The sequence below is a fragment of the Neopsephotus bourkii genome, unplaced genomic scaffold (genome assembly GCF_033783945.1).
Source record: "Neopsephotus bourkii isolate Nb327-2 ecotype Australia unplaced genomic scaffold, CSIRO-AGI_Nbou_v1 NB_1292, whole genome shotgun sequence".
Classification (NCBI taxonomy): domain Eukaryota; kingdom Metazoa; phylum Chordata; class Aves; order Psittaciformes; family Psittacidae; genus Neopsephotus; species Neopsephotus bourkii.
In genome coordinates this window covers 3,424,789-3,450,233 of record NW_026901776.1, presented here as the reverse complement: position 1 = coordinate 3,450,233, position 25,445 = coordinate 3,424,789, and the positions used below count along the sequence as shown (strand labels likewise).

At 36.0% G+C, this 25,445-nt stretch overlaps 1 protein-coding gene across 1 annotated transcript; it reads right to left on the bottom strand.

Annotated features, from left to right (window-relative positions):
- Window positions 1-7,193: 7,193 nt before the first annotated feature.
- EXO1 (exonuclease 1) lies at window positions 7,194-25,229 on the bottom strand. Its single transcript, XM_061365750.1, has 13 exons — window positions 25,026-25,229; window positions 23,773-23,892; window positions 22,771-22,894; window positions 21,680-21,817; window positions 21,248-21,460; window positions 19,388-19,575; window positions 18,537-18,633; window positions 17,692-17,908; window positions 16,081-16,327; window positions 14,379-14,850; window positions 13,780-13,881; window positions 9,617-9,810; window positions 7,194-7,736 (listed from the first exon to the last, which is right to left on the bottom strand). Exons 1-13 carry the CDS (start codon window positions 25,184-25,186, stop codon window positions 7,595-7,597), a joined length of 2,415 nt encoding a protein of 804 aa, XP_061221734.1. The 5' UTR covers window positions 25,187-25,229; the 3' UTR covers window positions 7,194-7,594.
- Between the last annotated feature and the right edge of the window lie 216 nt (window positions 25,230-25,445).

The window sequence follows — 25,445 nt, the reverse complement described above, 5'->3', positions numbered from 1 at the left end:
TGAACTAATTAAAATTGTATTTATTTTAACCAAATTAGCTAATTGCTAAAAAAATAATGCTAATGATAGAAACATGCTAACTGACCTCAAAATATCCACATTTAGATGCATTCACCAAGTGCCTTGAATGAACATCTGCTGAAAACTTATTTGCCAGCTATTCTACTTTAAACTGTTTTCATTTGTGTCACACAAATGGTTTCTGTGACAGGCATTTTTCCCAGTTTGGTCATAAATTCTAAACAAAAGAATAACGAACAAGACAGCTATGGTCTGGATTTTTGGTAATACTGCCTTCCATATTAAAGCTTCATATTATTTTTAGCCATCATTACTAATCCCTATATAGCAACAACTGTTTCAACAGTTCCAGGTGTGACAACAGTGCCAGTTAACCCAATTAAGAAGTTGGTACTGCATTCTTGATGCCTAGAATCTTCCCAAGTCAAGATACTACAGCTCTACACAGAGCCAGTGTATTTATTCAGGTTGAGAAGAGTTTCCTCTTTGTCTGATGGGTATAAATATAAATAGACATTTTTTCCCCCTCTTGACTATAAAAGAATCACAATCATTAACTAAATTATTACTGCACAATAAATGTATGTGCTATCTCCAACAAGTTGTAAGGAATCAATAGTAGAAAATGCTGAACCTCCCCAGGACACCAGTTCTTGGCTTTCTGAGTAGCAGTGTTACAAATTCCTTATGTCTGAGCACTTGCATGCAGAAGTGAACAGGAGAACTAAATGTCAATCCAAGTACAATAGAGCATAATCTCCCCTACCTACCACTTGGCTTTGTGCCAGCATAATACTAGTGATGTAGGAAATAGTGCCATTACTCCACACCACCATTTAAGGAACTCTAACTATTGTAAGAACACAATTGTGTCAAAAGGCTCCGTATATCAACCATTTCTCTTTTAAAGAAAAGAATCAGTTTTCTACAAGTGGGCTCTCAATTCATGAGCTGATGAGAAGGAAGAAACAGTCAGATAAGTGAATCATCCTTGTCATGAGATTTGTGAAGAACCATAACAGGTCCTCCTGAAATGTGGGCCTTTCCACAATGAGATGTTCCATGTGTTCAGCTGCATCCTATATCAATTTAGATGTATTCATCCTATTATATTTTTAACATAACTCACAGCAGCATATAATCATGCCACTAGATGTATAATTTTTATTTGCATTAGTCTTGAACTGGTACCCTGACAGTTGCATGATTGTATTTTAGTGAATTTCACATGTATTTATCCTAATACTTGCAGCTTTTCTTTGAGCCAGATACAGCAGAAAAATCATGTGGTCAAAGACAAATCCTTTCCTCTGTCTCTAGACACACACTTCAAATCTCTGCAGACTCATCCTTAGAGAACAGGACTGGAAGACTTCTTATTTTCATTATACAAACTGCAAAGCAAAGCATGGGGAATTATAAAGTTTGCCCAGGATGACTCAGGTGACAGCAGCGAAGCAGGAATTCCAATGGCTACTAACAGACACATGAGCAACTTTAATATGCCAGTATAAAAAGCTGTTCCAATTCATCCAACCTGAAGAGAAGCAGTAAACCCCTGACTAAACATCTGAAAAATGACCTAGCTAATACTGTTCTTGATAATTTGGTTATCTATGAAATAATGTTACAATGTAATTTATGTCTGTTTACTATTTGCAATTCTCTCACTTTATACGGAAAAAAAATTTTGCATTCTTCCTTATCTAAAACCAAGAAGGGTTTTCAAATACAGGGAGTAGGAAGGGCAACTGTTTCTTAAAAAGCACTGCCATAATGCTGTAACAGCTAACTGCAGACACTGCAGGAATTAAGTGTATCATCTGGATTTTTAAGTTTCTAGGAAGTAGTCTTATTAGCCTTGAGTTTAAAAGCTCTGTTAAACGAAATAACACAACACCAGTTTTCGAGTGCAATCCAATTCTTTGTTTTCATTTCACTTGACAGAATTTTATAATTATTGTTTTGAAAATACTGACTGGTAAGAATGTGGCAACAAAACGTTAACAGTTTTTGCTAGAAAGTTTAGTTTAAAAATGAAGTAGGAAACTTCTTTGCTGTTGACAGCCAAAAAGTTTGGCTCTCTATGGTCTATGTAAAATTGATTAATTAATCTCATCTGTAACCAGCTCTGAATTGGCATATATATGCTTACAATGGGAGCAAGGGGCAAGCTACACAGGTTTCTAACTACCAAGTAGTTTATTTTAAAGAAACAAATACCAAGCAATTACAACAAATACCCTCCACTCCCAAAAAAATATTGTAAGATCTAAGCCAGATTTTTTTTCTCTTGCTACCATGGAGGTACTGACACCTTCTGGAAGCGAGTGAGGTGGCCAGACAAAAGCTTCTGAACCACTTCCAGCTGTAAAGAACTGCCAAAAATAAAATTCATTTGGCTTCAAAGTGGTAAGTTCTACTCTATTTCCAGAGGCTCTCTCACTCAGAACTTAATATCAAATTCTGTTGAGTACTCAAACAAATCATTAATGAGAAAAGATAATAACAATTTCAGAGAAATCTATCAGAATTAAACCCGATCAGCAGGAGCTTGGAAGAAATACATTTAGTCACTCCCTTCATGAGGCAACTAACAGATCAATACTATTGAACTGACTTCCTTTAATACAGCACAAGCCAATGGACTAAACTTTAATATAGCACAAGCCAATGGACTAAAGGCAAGCCAGACTTAGACTAAAAAGCAAACCCATCATTTGACTGCTTGTGCTATTACAGTTGTTGCAAAGATTTCTCCTTCACTGCAAGTAATTAAACTGGATGTTTTCTGAAAAACAGTCTGGTGCTCCCTGAGATACTGGAGTTGAAATAAGCTGAACAAAATCCTAAATACCTGTTTAACAAGGGCGGTATAGCAGTTCATACTAACTCCCCCTGTTTTTAAAGTAATACAAAGAAGAAAACTTCTGATTTTCCCAGACTCAGTCTTGTCTGTCTTTTGGTACTGCTCTATGTACCACAAACATTTAGAGTGCCTTGCTCAAGGCCATATGTACATTTGAAACACTGAACACAAGTTACTTCAAAGGCATTAAAGAATCCTTCCCAAAACAGGACCTCACACAGGTATATGCCATGTTCCAAACCCAGAATTTTACATCTGTTAGAAGTATGAGTTAGCCTGGAGCACAGGAGTCTGGGGAGAAAGAAATCTATTGGAACAGAAACTAATCCTTTACACAAGGCAAGTCCCCCAACAAGCATTTTTATGCTCCTAACCTAATGTTTCCTACAGTCTCCTATACGAAGGAAGAAAATACGTAGTCCTACATTCCACAGGGAACTAGAGATCAACAGTAGTCAGATGCTGGATTTTGGGATGAATAAACTGAACTCAGCAATAAAAACAAGGCGGAGGGTCCTACTCCAAATGGGGCAGTAACCTACGTCATTCACTGCAGAACATTATTCTTCGGTCTAAAGTGAAGGTCAAAACTTAGGTTTAAGAAGTGATTTAAATATATATATATATATATCACAATAGAAGTGATTTAAATGCAGCATCAGATTTTAAACAGATGGAGCGGTGCATTTTATTACATTACATAAGCTATTCAGGGCACAGTAGTAGTGTCCTAATCTGTTTCTCACAGACATATTAGTCGTATCTCAAATTAATTTAACTCACCTTCTTGTAAAACCTGACAAAATTGACTCCTTGTCTGGAATATGCATTCTGCAGATACAATGCTGTGAACTGTTTTAAATACATGCCTTCAGCATGGAATTCCTCAGTCTCTACTAAAATATTCCTTAATTGAAAAGAATGTTATACAGGATTTGTAATAGTAAGAAAAATACCTGCTTAATACCTCTCCTGCAGTAGTTTCAGAGGAACTTCCCCACATACTTCATGCTTTATGGTGCAAAACACCAGGAGAGACAACCCTTTCTCAAACCTCTTTCAAAGCAGTAATACCACAATCAGCCAGGAAAAAAAACCTCTGAGTACTTCCAGAAAGTTACTTTTTTACCTGAGCTTGAAGGAGACAAGTTTTAAATGTCTATGGAGATATACATAGATATATGTGCACGTTTCTCCAGCAGTTACTTCCTGCTGCAGCTGTTCTTCACCTCTTCTGATTTCCAGCACCCTCTTCAAATCTCATCCCTAGAATGGTTGTTTTGCTATTCATTCTACCTGCTGTTTTTTCTTTCTGTGACAAATTCTGTTACTTTTTTTCTCATCTCTTCCCTTTCACCTTTAAGTTTTCGTCATCTAGTGCAACTGTTTCATGTGTTCAGAAGTCATTCTACTTCTGGCACAGCACAAACACATATTCTCTGTAGAGTCATTGTCTGTCTGTCTTGCATTCCCTATCAGTGCTATTCTATGTATTTAAAAGGCTCTACAACATATGACCTATCCCACAGATACGTAAGTCTCTGTGACTTACCAAATATGACCATAAAAGAAGATAAAGGCCTCATCAGACCTAGTGCCTGATCATCTAGAGATGTTTCTCATGTTCTCTTGATTCTGTTTTGCTATCCATAATCCCTAAGATGTCATCGATATTTTATAACAGAGACACTTGAAGCCTGTATTTTTGATGGCTGTTATTTAAAGGTACTTAGATCTAGTTAAAGTTTTTAACTTGTTGGAGTAAATCCAGAGGTCCATAAAGATGCTCAGAGGACTGGAGCACCTCTCTTATGAGGACAGGCTGAGAGAACTGGGCTTGTTCAGCCTGGAGAAGAGAATGCTCTGGGGAAACACTAGAGCAACCTTCCAGTACCTAAAGGGGCCTACAAGAAATCTAGAGAGGGACTTCTTATAAGGGCACATAGTGATGAGACAAAGATAATGGCTTTAAAACTGAAAGAGGATAGATTTAGATCAGATATTAAGAAGAAATTGCTTACTGTGGGTGTGGTGAGACACTGAAATGGGTTACACCCAGAGAACCTCTGAATGCCCCATCCCTAGAAGTGTTCAAGCAGGTTGGACAGGGCTTTGAGCAGCCTGGTCCAGTAGGAAGTGTCCTGGCCTGTGGCAGGGGTGTTGGAACTAGATGATCTTGAAGGTGCCTTCCAACCCAAATCATTTTATGGTTAAAAGTATGTACTCTAGCAACAGTAATTCAGCGCTAGCTCATCCTATACCTGTATAGCACTTTGTAGCTAACAAATTCAGGAATTACTTTTCGTCTTGCATTTCCCTCCCCACACTTTCTCCTATCCTCTTGCTATCAGATTAAAGCTCTTCCTAACTCTGTTCTTGAAAGTACATTGCCTGGTTTCTGCATTACTTATCCAGCTGGCATAAATATTCACCCTGTCATCTTACTGCCAAACTCAAATAAAACAAGACAGCCACAGCAACAAGTATATTAATTTCTAGACTTCTACAACCAAATCGGGGTTGTTGCAGACAGATTCAGGCCTGCTATCAGTATAAGACAACCTCAGAAAGGGATCTCCCCCCCTTTTGCCTTCCCTCCTATTTTAATAATTTTAATTTGGTAGCACATTGTTCCTAGACCAAGGTTCTGTTGAAATAATCAGCAAGTAATTATTTTTTGATGCAAGTACTAAAAGCAAAGAATTCTCTCTCACCTTATAATCTCAGAATTGTAACCTTTTTTGTTACCAACAACTTGTTACCATTAATTGATACATACCCTAAGTGCTGTAATTAGAGCAAAAAGATTTAGGCAGAAACATTCTTTTGAATTTGGACAAGTCACTTACCTACAGTTTTAAAATCATTACTTGATTTGGATGATCACAGACACACATATTAATTCTCTGTGATACTGAATATTTGCAGTTCATAAGACTATTCTGCTGAAGGAATGGCTAATCGGCACCTTGATTAGACCACCATTAGTAAATTTATTTCTATATCATTTCCAGACCAAATTCACCCTTTTAATAGCATACAGCAATGCCATCTGCTTTGTGAGAATACTGTGAAGCCCTGCTGATAAAATTAGAGTATTAGTTATAGAAACTAAAAAAGTAAAAGGAATATCAAATTAAAAAGCAAACAACACACAAAGACATATGCCTCTAAGTTAAGTTGCCATCTGTTTTCATTTCCTCCCACTCATTTCATGTTTTCCCACCACCCCCATATCCTTCATCTTTCAAATGCCTGCTTTTTGAAACAACTAAACTCTCCCTCCTTCTTGCCAAGTGTTTTTTTGGGTGGTTTTTGTTGTTGTTTGGTTGGTTTTTTTTTTAATTATTTCCACTGGGGAACATTTTATTTTATTCCTCCATCTCCCCAACCCCTCAATTTCTCCTACTTTCAGTTCCTTATATCCCATAACTTCAGCACGAATGTAGAAATAAGAAGACTGCTCCCACAAACACACACATAACCTACTCTAGTAAGTAGCTCTTTTGTGAGGTAATGCAGCTGGTCACCTTAGTTTCAGAGATGCAAATTCTCTTATAGAAAAAAAAGTACAATAAAAAAAACAAAACCAAACCAAGAAAACACAACCCGAAAACCACAACAAAACCAACCTGCCTCTCATAGGTCAATATCGAACTTCAGATATTTGCAAAGAGCTCCGAGGTGGAGGGGCAAATGTTCATCTCAGGAATGGAGAGGATGCGTTTCACATATCCTTTTGTACCTTCATCTGCTGCAAGAAAGATACTACCCTTTCCTGAGGAAAAAAAATAAACCAAAAACCCAACAACCCAAATCTTTACATTGACTCAAATCCTGATTTTAATGGTAGATATCTTAAATCTCATCTTATTTTTTAATGATAATTGAGTCATCCAAAGCTTTCTGGATTCTTTCCTTTTAGTTGGTCAGCTGTTAAAGACTGAAGCTTGATTTGTTGCAAGGGCAACACTTTTCTGTAACCCTTAGCTTTGAGTACTGATATTTTCTGTCTGTGGTCAGATAAGACTATAAATGTGGAAAGAGCAAGTATAACAGAAGAAAACACTATTTTTTGAGAGATCATTCTATTAATGTGATATTCCTTTTTGCAATCCCCAATTTTTTCCCAACAATAATATGACTTTATCAAACAGAAAGGTAGCTGCTGAGTGAGCGGATCTTACCTTACAGGGAAAATAAATAGTTACTAGAGTGCTGGAAGTACAGTGAAGGCTGTTATGAACACTGAACAGCAGTTACAGTCCTCTTTTGGGGCCAGATTAGTCTCAAGAGGAAACAAGGGAGAGAGAAAGAAAAAAAAAAAAAGAATAATATCAACTATGAAAAATTAAGGCACAATCTTGTCCTGCTGCTGTTGTGCAAAGGCAAAGACACAGCCGCTGTAGAAACCTGGACTGTGTGTGTGACCTACATAAAATGCCTAGGGGCAGCTGAAAAAGGTTTGGACAGAAGTTTGACGTGGGAAGTTGGAATAAGAGAACATAGGCATCTGAAGGATTTTATTCCAGTCAGTATAAAATTGTACTTTTCAATTCACACTTTCATAAAAAAAGATGACAAATCACTAGTCAGCCTAAAATATAGTTAGTTTTCAAGGAATCTTTTCTATATGTATGAAATATCCAGCAGGTAAATTTTTGCAGTGATAAAAAATGCACCCTATTATGCATAGCATACAGGTCATTGGAATATAGCCCTCTGAACATGACTATGTTCCAGATGATTAAAGATCTCTTCTTCTGTTTCTGGAGTAAGCTGTATATTATCTTCAATTGGAGACAATGGATCTGACTTTTTACAAGAAGGAAGTTTTTCATAGTCTCTGCACAAAAAAAACAAAGACAAAACAGAACCCAAGAATGTTATATTACATGTTTCAACCACAGGCCTGTAAGAACATAAGGTTTAAAGCAAAGCAAGACCCCTTGTCTAATTACCCACTTACTTACTTATCTATGAATAAGCCCAGAATAAAAATCTGTGATGGAAAGTTTTAATTTCAATTTTACTACAACTAAATGTGATTTCAACTGCTCTAGTTATCCTGTGGCAGAATGATAGCTATTAGCTTTACATATGAAAGACTGTATGTACCCAATCTACTGCGGGTGGTATGTGTTTCCTTAACATTTAAGTCTTCTGTATAACTATAGTTCCATACAAATGCTGCGAGTCTTGCCATTAGGACAGAACAGATTAGCGTCCCACAAGATTTACTTGCCATCAAACAGTGCAATACTGAAGACATAAGGCTAATTTAGAAACATTTTAAAATCTGAAAAAACCCCAACAAAAAACCAATCACCATAAACAGAATACTCAGAGCTAAATAAATCCTGGCAGTGAGAAAAACTTTTTGTGAAATAAATTAAGAAAAGAACTATCTAAAAGGCAATATAAAAGTACTTTATAGTACTTTATTCATATAGAAGTAATATATAAAAAAAATATATAGTCCCAGTACATACCCAGAAGTTACAGACCAACCAAAACTGGATATACAAAGTGTGGATGTTGGAAGTTAAGTCTTGCATCCATCAGTAGAGAAAAGGAACAGAGTGCCATCTAGGTTGACTCTGTTCTATCTGCCTGTATTCTGATATATCAAAATACATTCATTTTCTCCCTGTGAACAACCCTGGTCAGACATTACTAATTAGAGGCCAAGCAACACATACAGACATTTTCATTTCCTCTTTGAAGCTATCACTCTTAACCTGCATCAACAGGATAATAAAAAGCAAGCTTTCTAAAAATGTAAATACTGCAAGTAATATTTTTAAGTAGAAGCCAGTTGCGTGTTTGTAATAGCCTACGATAAAGCCCAAACTGACTAAAACATATTCAGCTGATTTAACACATGCTCACCAGTCTCATATTTGTTACTCAGTGCAAAGAGTATACTTTTGTCCTCCTCACATTTGGTTTCAGATTAAAGAGAATAATAACTTCATTTGAATAAAGCTTATTTATTCAAAGTTGAGATTTCTACTTGAGCTAGGAAAACTCTGCCACAGGAGCTTTTACCTGAGCCACAGAAAAAGCATAAGCTAGAATACCTATGCTATTTTTTTTTTCCTAATAAAACATAATCATTGTCCTTCAAGTTCAACCCTTGAAGATATTTGCAGAAACTTCCAGTTAGCCAAGTCATCCACACCAGGGAAAACAGTAGAATAATTTTATAATCTGATAAAATGTCTCTTGTGACCAGAAATTTCAGCTAGCAAACGCTTCACCATCATTTTAGAAGCAAAACAGTTCTGACAATCAGACATCTCAAAATGTGAGAGACATAAAGTTACCTAGAAACAACCTTGCATTCAGTTAAGTTTAGCAACTTTTACGCAGCTTTTGCATTTAGACTAAGAAATGGCTTTTGGAATTTGATTCCAAACAACAGTAATAATTTTCATATAAATGATGTTAAACTAAATGCATTACTTGAATAAATTAAATTTAGCTGATACCTTTTCCTGGTTAGAAAGCAAAAGAGTAACTAGAAGAGCATATTTAACAGAAATCATACTTTATTGTTCTGTCAAGATTAGGAAATTAATAACTGCATGTAGAAAATACCTATCTTAGGCCATTATCTTTATTGATCTGTATGGAGGATACTTGTAGAGCCTGCTTTGAAAAGTTTCTTTGGGGAAAAAGAAAAGTATACAAGGTGCTAAGTAAGGGGTTAAAGCAACTCACCTTTTAAACTGGAAGTTTTTCCAGAGTTCACTAATGGTGGCTTGCAATCCCAGTGTATTTTCAGCATCACAGTGATTTCTCTTCTGCGCAGGTGACAGTTTCCTACTTAATCCACTTACTTTAGCTGGTATTAATGGCTTGAGCTTTGGTACAGTATGCAACCCTATACGACTGGATTTATGTAAACCAGGAACCTGCGAGATTTCGATATTACAGTACAAATGGTTAAAATGACAACCTATAAGCGACAGGTATTATGATGCAAAGCTTATAATAAAAAAAAAGTGGTTTACATTGTGTTGAGATAATACCACCTGAATTGCCACAAGATATATTTAGATAGCTTCTATAGTCTAAAAAGTGGCACCTCAAACACATTAGACATAATGCAGCTGGAAGAAGTAGCAAACCAGCTTCCATAGTGCTTTGTTTTCTAAGAGGTTGCAAATATGGGGTTTTTTTTGAATGAATGTTTTAAATTCTATTGAATATTTATTCTCTCGTCTGTTTACATGACTCTTCCATGTCAGCTTTCAGAACTTTAAGAGAAGCTACTGTCTGGTATCGTGCCCTCTGAAACCTAGCTTTCATGAAAAGTGGAGTCATAAGCAGAGCACAGGTGTCAGTATGATTACCTCAGGGATCATTAGACCCATAGTCAGACCTTCTTATCCAGTTTCTATACCTGGAATTCAAAACAGCTGTGCTTGGCCAGAATACCTCTTTCATGAACCCGTGTTAAGTTCAGCACTTCAATTAAACGAAAAATACGTTTCTTCATTAGATAGCTTAGCTATTCACCAACCCTATTACTACCAAAAAAAAAAAAAGTGTGCCTCAGCAGTTTCCAAGCACTGAAACTATTTTTTCATATTTAGAAGTGAAATATCACAGGAAATAGGTCATGTCAAAATAATGATGTAACTTTCACGTTTCACATTCTTATCCCTAACCACAACTTCTTACATACCTGTCATTTCTCTGGGGTCACTATCAGGCTACATATCTGATAGCTACTCAGACTGCTGCTATCACACATTCTAATACTGATACAACACTGTTGATCATTTTTGTCTTTTCAGACTTTGTGCACAAGAGGTAATGAGTTTATTTTGAACAACAGAAGAAACACACTAAAGACCGATCTGGAAAAATAAAAAGACTTTTTTTTTTCCCTGTGAATTGCTTACCACATCTCATAAATTAATATAGACCTATTGCTATTTATTTAATCACTCTTTTCCCATCACAGCACAATAATTAATTACATGCAATATGCTTTTGCGCAGAGTTAAAACTTTCTTCGCCAAATAAATTCAGAAGTGGCAAAAGGCCAAAAATGTCTTATTCACATTTTCCATCATATTCTTCTCTTACATATGCTTACCATTTCCCCCCAGTTTTGGGGGAAGTAGCCATTTGGAAGCATTAGCACATTTTACTGTTTGAGCCATTTTGCCACTTTGTGGTAGATATGAACTACTCACAAATACCGGCTTCTAAGTGATCATTCACTTCTAGCCTGCTATTTTAGCTTCTGTCTGTCATTATGAGGACCAAAACATAATTATCAGAAACAGAATACCTGCAGAAGAGATAGTGAGTGCCTACAATTCTAAGTTCTTATTTTACAGTTGGCTATGTAAGGTAAGATTAAAGACACCTTGGTTGTAAATAACACTCATATTTCCCATTTGGATCATGTTAAGAATAAAGCATTTCACTCTAAATGAATCAGCTTTTCCATTTTACTGATCATCTGTAGAAGATGGCACAGCCCTGCCTACTTCAGATGCTTCACTTAACTAATGCAAATAGCATTTCCTCATCTGAGTGTTTACTATTGATCACCTAACCTTTCTTCATCTTAAAATAATAGATGTTGGCAGCTTTTTCTTCAAAGAGAACTCGCAACCTCAGTTCTTTCCAAAAGGATATTGAATTTTGTCACATACGCTTATTACAGTTTTTTTTATCCAAATGAAATTTTTTCTACCTGACTGAACTAAGCAGATCTTGGAATCACAAACAAAACTGGGGGGTGAAGTTTAAAATGTAGGCAAAAAAAAAAAATTCAACAGGAATACTAGGAAAAATAAAATCCTAAACCTCCATTCTTTACAGTATTTTGCTCTGAACGCATCTTCTCAGCCATTTTGCAACAGTGTGTGAAGTCACCCATAATTCTACATTTCTTTGTGATACTGAATTACATCAGAGTTATAACTTAACAAACCCTGAAGTAGGCAGAGCTGAGAAACTTAAAATCAGAGTAAATTGCTCTTTTCTTTCGTCACAGCCTCTTTCCTGAGCTCATAGCAATTGTAGAAAATTATCAGTAAAAAACTACACCTGGAATACTATCACTAAAAGTTCTACATGGTCCTAGAAGGTTCACCATCTTATTACCATCTGCTAGAGAAAAATCTTCTGTTGGTTTTGATATTAGAATTAACTAGCCAGGCACTTCACATTTTGAATTGGAACCATGACAAGAGCTGACAACTTCACCAAATTGCCTCATTTATTGAAGTTATTTACAGATCATCTATATATTTTATAGCTTGCCAAGATTAGTATAATTTATATTTTAAGTAATTGACTGCATCTTCACCAAATCTGGAACTTGCTGCTCCCTTTGGTGTCTTTTACTGTGCTTAACACCAGCAAAGATTTCCTTTGTTTAATTTTCAGTAAGCAATTCTAAGGGAAAATTGAGCCAAAACTACTGCCTCTTGTCTCTACAAACCCCTCTTCAAGTCTGGCTACTTGTAGTTCCAATGGTCTCACTGGTGCTATGACTCACCAGCCTGAGAGTCTGGGCAGGGCAAAGTTCCAATACCACTGACCTTTGGGTTGCTGTCAAGTTAGTTTTCAGCCAGGTCAGTTTTCTGGTCCAAGTCATGGTAAGTATTATTTCTACTACATAAAGGAAGTGGAGGAAATGCACGGCTAAGAAGTGGGAAAAATCCTCCTATTAATGGTTTGCTTTTAGCTAAGCCTACTGACCTCAAAGACTTTCAGGAGATTTTTATTGTCTGAAGAGCTCCAAGTGTCCTGAAAATTTGTTTATATATGGTACTTATACTACCTCAATACTTCCATACTGTGTATTCCCTTGTATTTAGCATATTCAGTCTCCCAGTATACTTTTGAGTAAAACATTAAAGCAAAACATGAAATACAGTCTTTAAAACAAAATAATAAAAGTGTGAATGATTTCATTTCATTGCTGAGTCTTGTTGAGGAGAAGAAGTGGGCAAAATATTAATCTAATCAAAAAGAATAAATTCTTGTAATCAGGTGTTCCAGAATAAAGGTGTAAATTCCACCTTAACACAGACGTTACTAACAATAACCACAAGATGTCACTGTTATACAAAACACACAATACTCTTGTTTGGCAGAAAGAAACTTGTGATTTTTAGTCCATCTAAAAGAAAGAAGTTAGCAGGGGTATGCATGAAAGGATAGAAGAGACTTCTTTTGACTTACTAATCTTTCGGCCAATTCTGATGACAATGCTCAAGGAGTTCGCAAACTTTTAGCTCTTATGGTCTTGGAAGTTTTGTAAGCAAGACAAACGGGTAATATCACAAAGGAGCATAAATTTATTCCCTTATTACCCTTAAACACTTAACAACCCACATAGAAGAAAAATTGCCTAACAAGGCTTTTAACTAAAAACCACTAAAAAAAAAAAAAAGGCTGAACAAAACCCTTCCAGATTAAACACACTTTCTCTAGTCAAAGAGGAAGGTGACTGTTAAACTAGCAAATTTCTCAAAACAAGCAATGAAATGAGGTTGTATCTCATGACTGTATTTGGATTAGAACATAACCATAATTTGTATCATAAAACCTGTGTATTTGGCACACCTGAGGAAAATTAAAAACTGGGGGTTTTGTCTTAGCTTGGCTTCATATTTTATACCAAAGCATTTAAAAATTACCAAAGAAGTTGCAACTTTGATATCAATCATAAGTGGTAGGGTTATAGTTAATCTCAGCTCTGATACGGATGAACAAGTGCATAGTTTTTTCTTGCCAACAAGTGCATTGCTTAAGATTCTTTCATTGAGTCCCAAAATAAACCAGTAAAAAGCAAAACCTAATTTTTCAGACCTAAGTAGAGCGCACAGTAAAATTAAAAGAATTCTTACCTTGGTCTTTATGACTGTATTTTTTCTGTCACTTTGAAGAGCAGAAAATAGTGGAGACCGAGTACATTGGTATTTAGCCAGTTTTGAACTGGAGTCAGATTCCTTCATCAAGAGAAAATTCATTTGGTTTTAAAACTTTTTTTTTTTAAACATACAATGTATATTTTTATATCTACACATTAAGGTATATATATATATCTACACTTTAAGGTATAATTTTTTCAGTAGTTCTAAGAACTTACACAAAACACTGAGCTTATTTTCAGCAAGCAACACTATGGTGACATACAAATGATTTTCTGAAAGAACTTTTTCAGTGGCTAACAAGAGCAGAACACAAAAGCTAGCCTACCAAGTTTTTTTAATGTCTCACTGTAATGATAGCAATAGAAAGACTGAAGATGAAGTAAAACCAGAGAACAGACTTGATTTAAGCTAGTAAGTCAACCCATTCTACAGAACTATGAAGCATTAACCAGTTTTGTTAACACAAGCTACATAACCTGCAGGGTATTATTCTGAAAATAAGAGTTTGCTCCCTGTTTCTTCTTACAATTTAATGTAAAAGTAAATAGAGAAACAATGTCTAGTTTTCTTACTTCCACATCTGAACTGTTGTTAGAGACTTGTGGTATTTCTGAAGACTTCAAACTGCATTCTGATTGCTCACAAGACCTTTGAGACTGTGATGACTGTTCCAGTTCTGTTAAAGATTCTTCCTCAGATTCGCCACACACTGCCTCAGTCTCTTTTTGTACATCACCAATCTGATCTTTCTGGGGTATCTTGCAGTTGCTTCTCTGTTGGTGAAACTGCTGTGAAAATACAGTATGAGACGGACTATGATTTCCTGAATTTATAAGGCTGCTAAACCACCGGAAGCAGTTTTGTTGTGTTTCTCCAGGAGATGTAAAGATGGTCCTTGTTGATTTTTCAGTTTCTGAAATCTGGGAAACATCTCCTACATGTTCTACTTCCTGTTTCTGGCAATCATTCTCAGTATCTTGAGTTAGGTCATGGTCATCCTCCTTTGCTTTACTGTCAAACATAAGTGCATCATTGCAGAAAAACCTAAAAAAGTAAAAAGTGAAAGCGAAAGTTTCTGCAAATGGGTACATTATCTCCAAAATTCAATAGCTCTTTATCCATCAATTTTATTTTTTTAAGTTCTCTTGCAGACACAAATTATTTTGACAATGGCCAAAGTCTTAGGCCTTCAGGGAGGCTTTTAACAGATAAAAGTAAAAAAGGAGAACATTCCCCACCCCTGTATGTAAACATATGACTGAAATACTAACAAGGTTGTTCATCTGAAAAAGAGAAACAATCAGGAATCCTACAAAATTTAAGAATATATTTACCAACTAACATAAGACTAAAGCAGTGAAGTGTTTCACTATTGTTATCAAGGAAACTTGAAATTATCTAGTTCTTTTCCATGCTATAAAATCAGCTCCTAAAAATAAGTACAAATCAGAGATTTTTAAGAAGCTGAACATTGCTTTAGAAAAGAATCTACAACCACTGACAACTCTTAATTTTTGATGCAACATAACAAAATTTTCAGCTCAGGAAACACCTTTAAGGCACACAACCCGAAAGCTTAAGAATGTCAGTATTAAGAGTTCTGTAAAATTACTCTGCACGATATGTAAAATATTCAAGATAAAAATTACACAATAAAAGACATAATTGTGATAGTGCTTTATAAAATCAATTCAAGTAGCTGTGGCCAAATGCAACCAATGAAGCCATAAATAAACAAAACCTAAGAACCCCGAAGTCCTTCTTCCCAAAGGGTTGCTGCAAAGATCAGGAGCACCGACTGAATGGGATTGGGTAAGAGGCATTTGTCACACTATATGACCCCATATGGCTTTACTGAAACAAGCAAAATTGCTGTCAGCATAAGTCAATGTATTCACTAACTGCTTACATATTTGGCACAAAACAGCTACTGTTTTTTTGGATATATGACATATATCAAATATCATATAAATACGACCTTTACCAGAAAAAGAAATACATCCAATTCTCAATTCATTTCAACACCCAGAGGCTAGACTGTATTGAAATAGTCTCACTGTCTTCATTTCTGCTGTAAAATACTGACATTATTCACTTACCTATCTCACAGGCAGACAGGAGGCCTACCACCATCTCAGCTCAGGTACATTAATAGTATATTATTAAAAACATCTGAGATTGCATTTTTCTCATTTTCAGTATTGAGGTTATTTCAGCAGCCGGGATAGCAAGGAGGATTTTTGCTACTTGTTAAAATAAGTGATGCAAGCATACCTGCTTCTTGTTCCTGGAACAATTACAGCATCCTTCTCTTTGTTTTTCCTTTGTAGAAAGGAAGCAAACTTATTTCTAACTCCAGGCAGAGAGTTAGAGTTTTCCCGAGTGACAGAATTCCCTGAGGAATCGAGGCTTTGTATTGCTGAGACATTCTTTTGTGTTTGGCCATCACGATCACTCTCCTTGATTTTTTTTGGTTTTGAAAATGAATATTGGCTCAACAGATCTCCATCAGAGATTTCTTCTAAATATAAAGAATTAAAGAACTTAAGCATCACTGTAGCAGATGTTCTAGAATTAACCAGTTATGAGAGAACTAAGCACTACATTCTGACTTTAACAGGCTTAAAAGTACAATGAGATCCGATAAGAACATTCTAAACACTACAGTTTAGAAGCCTGTAACACAGTTGTTTTCTAGTACTTAGTCTTAAAAATAACTTTCTGTGAAAATGAAGATTGAGTGAAGAAAGAAAGCCTGAAAATAATTTTTTGTTGTTGTTCTTTGCTGTAATTTTTGTTTTCTTTTTTATTTTATATACTTTGAAATGAACTTCAGGGGGATCTGCACGGGCTGGATCGATGGGCTGTGGCTGATGGTATGAGGTTCAACAAGGAAAAATTCCAGGTCCTACATTTTGACCACAACAACCCCATGCAACATTGTAGGCCTGGGGAAAAATGGCTGAAAAGCTGCTCAGCAGAAAAGGACCTGGGGGTGCTGATTGATGGTTGCTGAACATGAGCCATCTTGTGTCCAGGCAACCAAGAAGGCTAACAGCATCCTCACCTCCGTCAGAAACAGCGTAGCCAGCAGTTTAGGGGTAACGGTTGGACTTGACAGTCTTGAAGATCTTCTCCAACCTATTTGATTCTATGATTCTATGAAAGTAAAACTACAGTTGACTCTAAAGGCAGGTTGCTAAACCAACTACAGATTTCAGTAAACCAGAGAGTAGGAAGATACCAGGAATAACAAAAGCAAAAAAAGGAGTCCTAGTAGCATAATCAGAAAGCAAAGGAAATAGAGGAAAATGCTTAACATAGCGTAAGCACAATGAGAACAAAACACCCTTCTATTACAAGCCCACTGGTTATTTCAACAAATATAACTTAGGTGGTATAGAAGACAAGAGAACACAGATTTACTGGAGAAAGTGAGAAAGCTGGAATAAAGAGTACCTAGGGGATACAGCTAGCTCTGTGTTAGAAGAACACAGAAAACATTCTTTAAATTTTTTGTCTGGCCAAATATCAACTGTAGGAAAAGTAAGCTATTTTCATTTCTTCACAAGCCATTATAGAATGAAAATTCAACCCCAAAATAGAACAGATGTTATTAAATATGACAATTTAAATTTGAAAATTACATTTTATAGCAAATCCAAGGAAGTCAAAATCAAGTGCTGCAGAAAGTTTGCTGCCACCCTTAATCATTATGTAGGCTTTAATATTATGGATTGTTAATCTTGCAGCTTGTGGAAAATGCAGTTAATAAAAGTCAGAGTTAGACCTCTCAAATCTCATACCATTAAGTCTAAGAGAAAATCCTTCCTTTTCCCACAGCCTTCTACTGTTATTTATGTACTTATTTTAATGAAAACATACCACTCCTTTGCCTTTTTGCCAAGACCTCTTTGCATGGAAGTTTTAGCCCTTTAACACTGATTATCTTCTCCATGCCTTTGGTTGTTGGTTTCTCTAGCAAATGAGTTTTATGAGGAACGGTATCTGCATTAGGGCCAAGCTTATAGTCTCTGCTCCAAATGCTGTTTACATGATTAGCAGACCTCTCATTCCAGCCACAACTTTTCGGCCGCACAGGCTATTAAAAAAAAAAATAAAACAAACAATCAAAAAACCCAAGTCATAGGTTTACAACTTTGTCTTCTACACAGGAATTTCTTGATTTAGCATGTAATGACACTCTGACACTTGCACTACAACTAGCGACATACTCTATGCAAATATTTCCTTTTTTGTCCCCATATTTCTCATGCTTTTCATACAAATTCTCTTTTGTGCTGCCATGACTTCTTCATTCCAATATGGTGCAAGTGACTAACTGCTCATTTCAGACAAAATTAAAAGTTTAAATTTTATTCCTATTCAGAAAACTTAATTTGGGAAAGTAATTTCCTCAGAGTAATATACTTGGAAGAAATCCAAATCCCCAAAAATTTTCTTTTAAACCAGTTATTTCTGTCGATAGTATTAAAGACTTTTCAAAAAGTCTGAAAGTAAATCAAACTTTAAAGTCAAATTTCATGAAAAGTAGGATTTTAACTGTACAAAGAATGAGAAATATGTGTGTGGGAAGATAAAGTTTCTGTAACAGCAGAATAGTTTTTACTACCATATCAGTTGCAGATAACATTCAGTCATATTTTTTCCATGAATGTTCAAGATCCACATCAAAATCTTAATACATAACTTTAGAACAAAGATGTTACCTGTGCAGTGTCAGGGTTATAATTATCAATTTGTTCCATTGTGTTGATATCAACATTGCCAATGGCAATTTGAAAAGCAGTACCATCACCAAAATGTCTGTTCCCATTATATTAAAGGAAAGTAACTGAATATTATATTAAATTTCAGGAACGGTAGCATGAAAGTTAAACTAGTGTTTTCCCATTTTTGTACTAAAAAGCTCTGGCAGAATATTAACCAAAAGCATTAATATTACTATCTGATCAATATTACTATCTGTTCAATTAGCTCAATATGATACAACAGCTACTGTAATATACCTGTAGTGCTTGGCAAATCACAGAAGTCAAAATGAAAACTTTCACTCATCAGCAGGAAAGTCAACATCTTTCTCCTTCCTAATTTCTGAAGTGCCAAAGATTAAGTGGCTTGAAGAACATACAAATCTAGTGGATACTTCAACAGCCCCCTCTTTCTTCATTTTCCTAACTATCCATGCTAAAATTTGTGCTGCGCAAATGTAGCAAAATGCTATTTGCTTCATAAGAAGACATATCTGATAAAACAGGATATGCTTAGATTAGGAAACAAGTTGTGCACAGATTACAAGTAAACTGGCAAAGATCGTAACACACTTAACAGACAAAATTTAATAGTTTAAATAGTTTAAAAATAACCTGTATTTGGTGACTTTTTTAAAAAAACAAATAAAGAAGAAAAAATTAAAGACTTTTTAAATTGCACGAAAGCCAGGCTTTAGTCAATAGCAGAGATGCAATGGAAACCTGCAAGTACTCGCAGATGAAAATTATAAGGGACCATATTTGCTCATCCTTATTTCCCTACTCTGCTATTTCAACACAAAGGATACCGTCCTGCATAAATTAGTGTTTCTGGATCAATATCATCTTCATATGGATTCAGAGGAACTAATTTTCTGTTGACAGGATCAAAAACTAACTGATAAAGGAATGTATTATTGGCTCTTGTAAAACCCTGTATGTATTCTTCTGGTACTGTTATATTCATCTTCAAGTACTGCCCCATTTTCTTAATAACCTGTCAAACAAACAAACAAACAAACAAGCTTAACTGTTTCATTCAAACTTAGTACAAAAAGGCTAAATACATTTCAAGTAAGTATTTTTGCTTGTAATTATATGTAGAACGCATATCCTGTTACAAGAAGATTCAACTTAAAGAGGTAAAGGAAAAAAGTTCCATTCATTATTTTCCCACTCTTAAGTTGTTTACAATCACATGAATAACACAATTCAACTCTTTACAAATACTTCTTGTCCAATAAATAAATACAAAAACTGAATAGAAATAAATCTCCTTAAGGTATATTTGTTAAAACTAGTGCATATCAAATTGTATCATGTATATCATCTGACCATATAAGCAATGCATGGCTTTTTTTAGGATAGAAAAAAGCAAAACTAATCAGATTTCCCCTTCATAATTCATCACAAAAGACTACATAGTGATCTGGTGCCTCATCCTGTGTATTGTTACTGCACCACAAGTTCCTAATACTTCATTGAGCTCTGTATTTTCCAGTTTCACAGAAGGCATATTATATTTTTTCAAAGATCAAGTTTATCATACTGCCAGAGGCAAGATTTTCTGCTCCTGTCCAAATAAAACATCAGCTGTGTTTTGGCCATGCATTCTAAATACAGGCAAATTTACTCATTTCAAGGAGAGTTTGAATTGGCACTGTAGGGCTCTTTGTATCTTTTGATTTATTCGTGACTTTCCAGTACTGCTGGAAAACAGCAGTGATGTATTACATAACAGGTCACTGAGTAAAAAGTTCCTTGAAATTATTAGATCCTGACATTTTGCTCAAAAAGACATACATTAAAAGAAACCATGATTTGTATGGGAAAAGTTCAAAGTTCCCCTTTTACTTCCACAAAAGCCAACAAAACCTGCTGCTTTGATGCCTGTGAGAGAAGAAACCCACTAAAGCATGCAAGTAACTGAACAAAGAAGATAATACAGGAAGTTAATTAGACTGCATATTTAAATGCTCTCCTGAATTAGATTCACTTGCCTTCAGGACAGCCACAGCCACATAAGGTATTTTTCTTATTAGCTCTTAAAAACCTCTCCTCTCTCTTACTAGCTACGCAAAAATTATTCCCATTCTCTTATAGCCTCTAGATTTTGTTTTTCTTGGATAAGACAAACAACCAAAAAAAACAACAAACCAACACCAACCAATCAAAACAAAAAAATGATTTCAATTTTGCACCATACCAACCTTTTCATCCACAATGTTGTGCTATATAAATGTCAGTATCCATATGTATGTAAATAAATGCTAAAAATTAATCAAATAAAATTCCAAATCCCTTCCCCTTCCACACACAGATGAAAGTGTACTTAATGCAAAATTAACAGAGGTCAATTAGCAGTTCTATAAACTAATCTGCAAAACCAGAAGAACAGGTAATGAGGGAAAAAAACTTCCAGAGCCTTACAAAAAATTAAGTCTCTCCTCAAACACAATATCTAATCCCTTGAAGGATTAGAACAATTCTTCTTGTAAGTTTGCTTTGGTGTATTTCATTAAATATATATAATAGCTTCAACATCTCAGTAAAGTTCAGCATCTTTTAGAATTCTGCTCAAAATGGACATATTTTTAATTCAGTGTTACTTTTCTATCTACTGGTACAGACTCCCAAAAAGCCAACACACAAAGAGAAAGCAAGCTTACCTTTATAATATCTGGATTGTTGGCTAATTTTAGTAACTTGCATGCTTTAGCTAACCCAATTCCATGAATTGATGAGAGGTAGTCACAACCAGAAAGAATACACATGTAGCGGAATTTCTCTTCTGTAAATACATTTCCAAGCTGCTTGCAGTTCCCTAGTCGAGCTTGATCTATCTCTAGTCCATTTCCAAACTTGTCAATTTTTAGAAACACCTGGAAATTAAGAGGAAGTGAAAACCACCATTTTCACCCATATAAGCTAGTTTGTTGCACTTGGTAGAAACAACAGAAGCTGAGTGCTATTCCTATGCCTTCCGTTTCCCCCATTTACTGTAGAAGCATAAGTCAATACATGAAACACATTTAGCAACTTCAAACTCTGCTTTAAGATACCAGGAAGAGGTAAAAGGCTGTTAGTATTTTCTTCCATACCTTTTTACATCCAAAAGCTAAAAGATCAGAGTCTTCGGTAATTATAGCTTGAACAATGCCAGTCTTATTAAGATAAGCCAACTGAGCATCAGCTTCATAAGGAGCAACAATGCAGTCAACTCCCCGGGCTCGTGCAGCCTGTACATAAACAAGAAGCATACAAGTACTTTGCATTAATCTTCAGTAATTACCTAAAGACATTTGAAAGCATAAGAACTTCTACCTTAAAAACTGAAACCATGATGTCTTTAATAAAAGACCCATCCTCCTCCCTTTACAGTCCAGCATTTCACATTCAATCCCAAGCTCTGAGCAGCTTAGACCTATATAGACTAACTATAAAACAGCCTGTTTCTTGTAGTAACAGTGTTACAGGGCTGGCCTGTAACACTACCCTTACTGCATTTGACCACAGGTGCCAGCTTCAAACTTACAGAAGTTTCATTCTGGACAAAGGAAAACAGCATTAGAACAAACGTAATACCACTTTGATAAAGATCCTATGGCTACTAGAAAGGTTTTAAACAGCCAAATTTTTTTCTGTAGTCTATTCTGAGGAGCAAACTGGGGGGAAATAAAATTGTGTTTAGTTTTTGTGCAGCAAAGGTAAAACCGTTGGTGTTACTAAAGTCAGTTCATAGCAGTATGTATTTCAATTGACACATCATCATTATTTATCAAGTCAAGTGCCTCTACATGCAGACTTATTTTTTAAATTAAAGTTTGAGAACACATCATGGGGTTTGGTGTGGTAAACTGCAAACTGGCTTTGGTGGTTGGACTAGATGATCTCCAGAAGTCCCTTCCAACCCTAACAATTCTATATATGTATGTATATGTTTATAATAGTATGTGATTTCTACCACTGGTCGTAATAAATTTGAAGTTTGTGAACTATGTATATTAACCAAGTATGTTAACTATGAAGTTTGTTAACGCAATTCAACATATGTAGGACAATTAGAGGCTAACAAGTGGGAGATGTTTTTCTTGACTACATAGAGGTTGCCATACAAAAAGAGCAAAGAAACATTACCTACTGCATAGATTATTTTTAAATCCATTGGTATCCAACAGCATTGACAACTTACTTTAATAACTTCATGAGCCATAGCATGGGTAACATTTACACTGCGCCCAAAACATTCTCTAGCTTCTGACAGTCTCCCTTCCTGCAACAATTGTTTCCCCTTCAGAAGACAGGCTTGACGCCTCCTGAAAGATAAACAAAAATGCCCACCAATCTCAGATTATTTTTTCTTAATAGAACAAGTAGCAGAAATGACTGCAACAGGTAGGAAAGGGGGGAAAATCTGTTCTACTGTATAATATTTTAAAACACAAGAATAATTCATTGTATCAACAAAGACAATTAGATTGGCATGTTGAAACTTATGTTTTCTCAGGAAAACCAATGACAGCTCTAGAAACTACAATCCACAATGTAAAAGGAGATGTGCCCACTCTCAGGTTACATATCCCATAAAATATGGAAAATGGATTTTAGGAGTATCTGACATTAGATACTTATTGGTTTAGAGGACAGAAGGCATCGTTTATTTAATTTCAACTACTGGAAATTGTTCGCCCCATGCTGAAGGAAGCACATGTCCCATGAGAACTTATAAATAAAAAGATTTAGTGAAAAATTCTCACTGCTTCAGTGAGAAGTCCTGTTATATAGAGACCTGAATCCAAACATGAAGGAAGTTTATCTGATTATTTGTACAGAAAGATGAGGAAGGTTGTGTTATTTTTAAATAAAATATATTAGCAATTTTTGTCCAGAGATCATGAGGGAAGGTAAACTAAAAGCCTTTAATACATTACAGGAACTAATGCTCAGAGGTTTACTTCCTTCCTCTATAAGAAGTGCTTTCATTTATGAAGTGCATTTCTATTTTTGGAATAAAACCTCTAAGAAGATGTTTGTATGATTTTAAAATGTAAATTAAATGAAATAACACTACATTGCAGGAAAGCTTACAGGAGATTACTACCTACCCGAAGTCTGAGGGGTTTTCAATTTTGAAAATGACTTGTAGTGTTAAACATACTGCTTTGCTTGCAAATCAGTGCAGTTCAGTACTTACTCTCGTCGGGCCTTTTCCACTTCCTTCTTAGAAGGCAGGGTGCATCCATCAAATACCAAAATTGGTATAATTCCAAATGAAAGGAGCATATCAACAAGTTTCATACAAAAAGCTACATAACTGTATCAACAATAACAAAAGTAAGAAAAAAAAAGTTGAGCTTTATTGTTAGGCACAAGTCTATTGCATATTTTCTTGCAGAAAAAGAGAACTGCGTGTTTAGGACTAACTTGTTTAAGATCAGTGATCATATGTGCATGGAAACAAGATTTGACCATAAAATACTGGTGTAGTTAAACTGAACTGTTCCAAAGTTACCTACGACTTTCAATGTTTCTGCTGTCAATCAGTTTCTTTCTCAACTGAAGTGTATCCTACTCTTAACGACTCTAGGGTACCTCTGCTACAGAGGCGGGCAGCAGGGTTGGAAGAAACACTACAGTTCTTTAACAGAAGTAGGAGTTAGATTTGCACCCATTTGCAAACCACCAACTCCTTCTTGCCTCCAATTAAACATTTAATCAAAATTTCAGAAGTGAATTTTGATCTAAACTAATCAGTGTATCTTTTTTTCCTGAAAATATAAAGCTTGACCTTCCTTTAAAACTATAGTCAATCCAGAACAAAAGCTCAACTCGGTTTTCCAGAGATGTGCAAAAACTTATGCAAATCTGATCGAAGCTCCAAAGCTGAACTTGAAATACAACTAGTTTCTCTTTGTTTCCTTCCTTAGAAATAGAACTGTGTAAGTAAAAAAGCCACGTAATATCCAAAAAACCTACTCTAAAAATACAGTATATTAAGCAAAACCACAATTTATTCAAAGCACAACACATCTGTCAGAATTCCTCAGTATCACTGTAACTGTTGCCACAGCAGTATTGACAAACTCACTTCATACAAACAACTTTCCTGAAAATAACACTAAATTTGAAACATATGAATTGCACCATAATTGAGAGCAAGACATGCTGGAAAAACAAACTCACCTAACCGCTGAGGTTATAACAGAAAACATTTTAGAGCTTCCCATCCCCTCCCCCAACATATACTTCAAAATTCATTTTGCACAGATGGAAAACTAAGCACTTACAGCCAACATTCCCATTTCCAAGCAGTACAACTAGGACTGGCAATTGAGAAGCAACAGTAAGAAGTGAAACCGATTTATCCTAGCTTTTAGCTCAAGGCACGTCAAGCTAACAGAACTTCAACTCGTAAGAGGGCCACGAGGAAACATAACAAAAACTCACACATCTGTTGGCTCTCCTCGGACCAGCTTCTCGGCACAAGCATAAGCGCCTTTGTGCAGCCAGCAGTACGTGTCCACAGCTACCGTCTGCCCTTTGTATTTCTTCACATGGGTAGGTTCCGCGGCCTCCTTGATAAATTGGAGCAGGCCCTGAATCCCCATGATGCTGGCCGAACTGCAGGCGGGAAAAGCCAACGCGTGAGGACAAGGACTCGCCTGCTGGGTTGCAGGCACGGCGCTGCACTGGACCAGAGACACAAGCAGCTCCCGCGCAGCTGAAGCCCCTGTCCGCCGGCCGAACAGATGCGGCGTGGAACGGGACCTTCCTGGCGGGTAGGCAGCGGGTACAGGGTCTGGAGGGGAAACGAGAGGCGACAAGTGCTGGTCTACCCCCACTGCCTAGCTCAGGGGTCACAGGGCC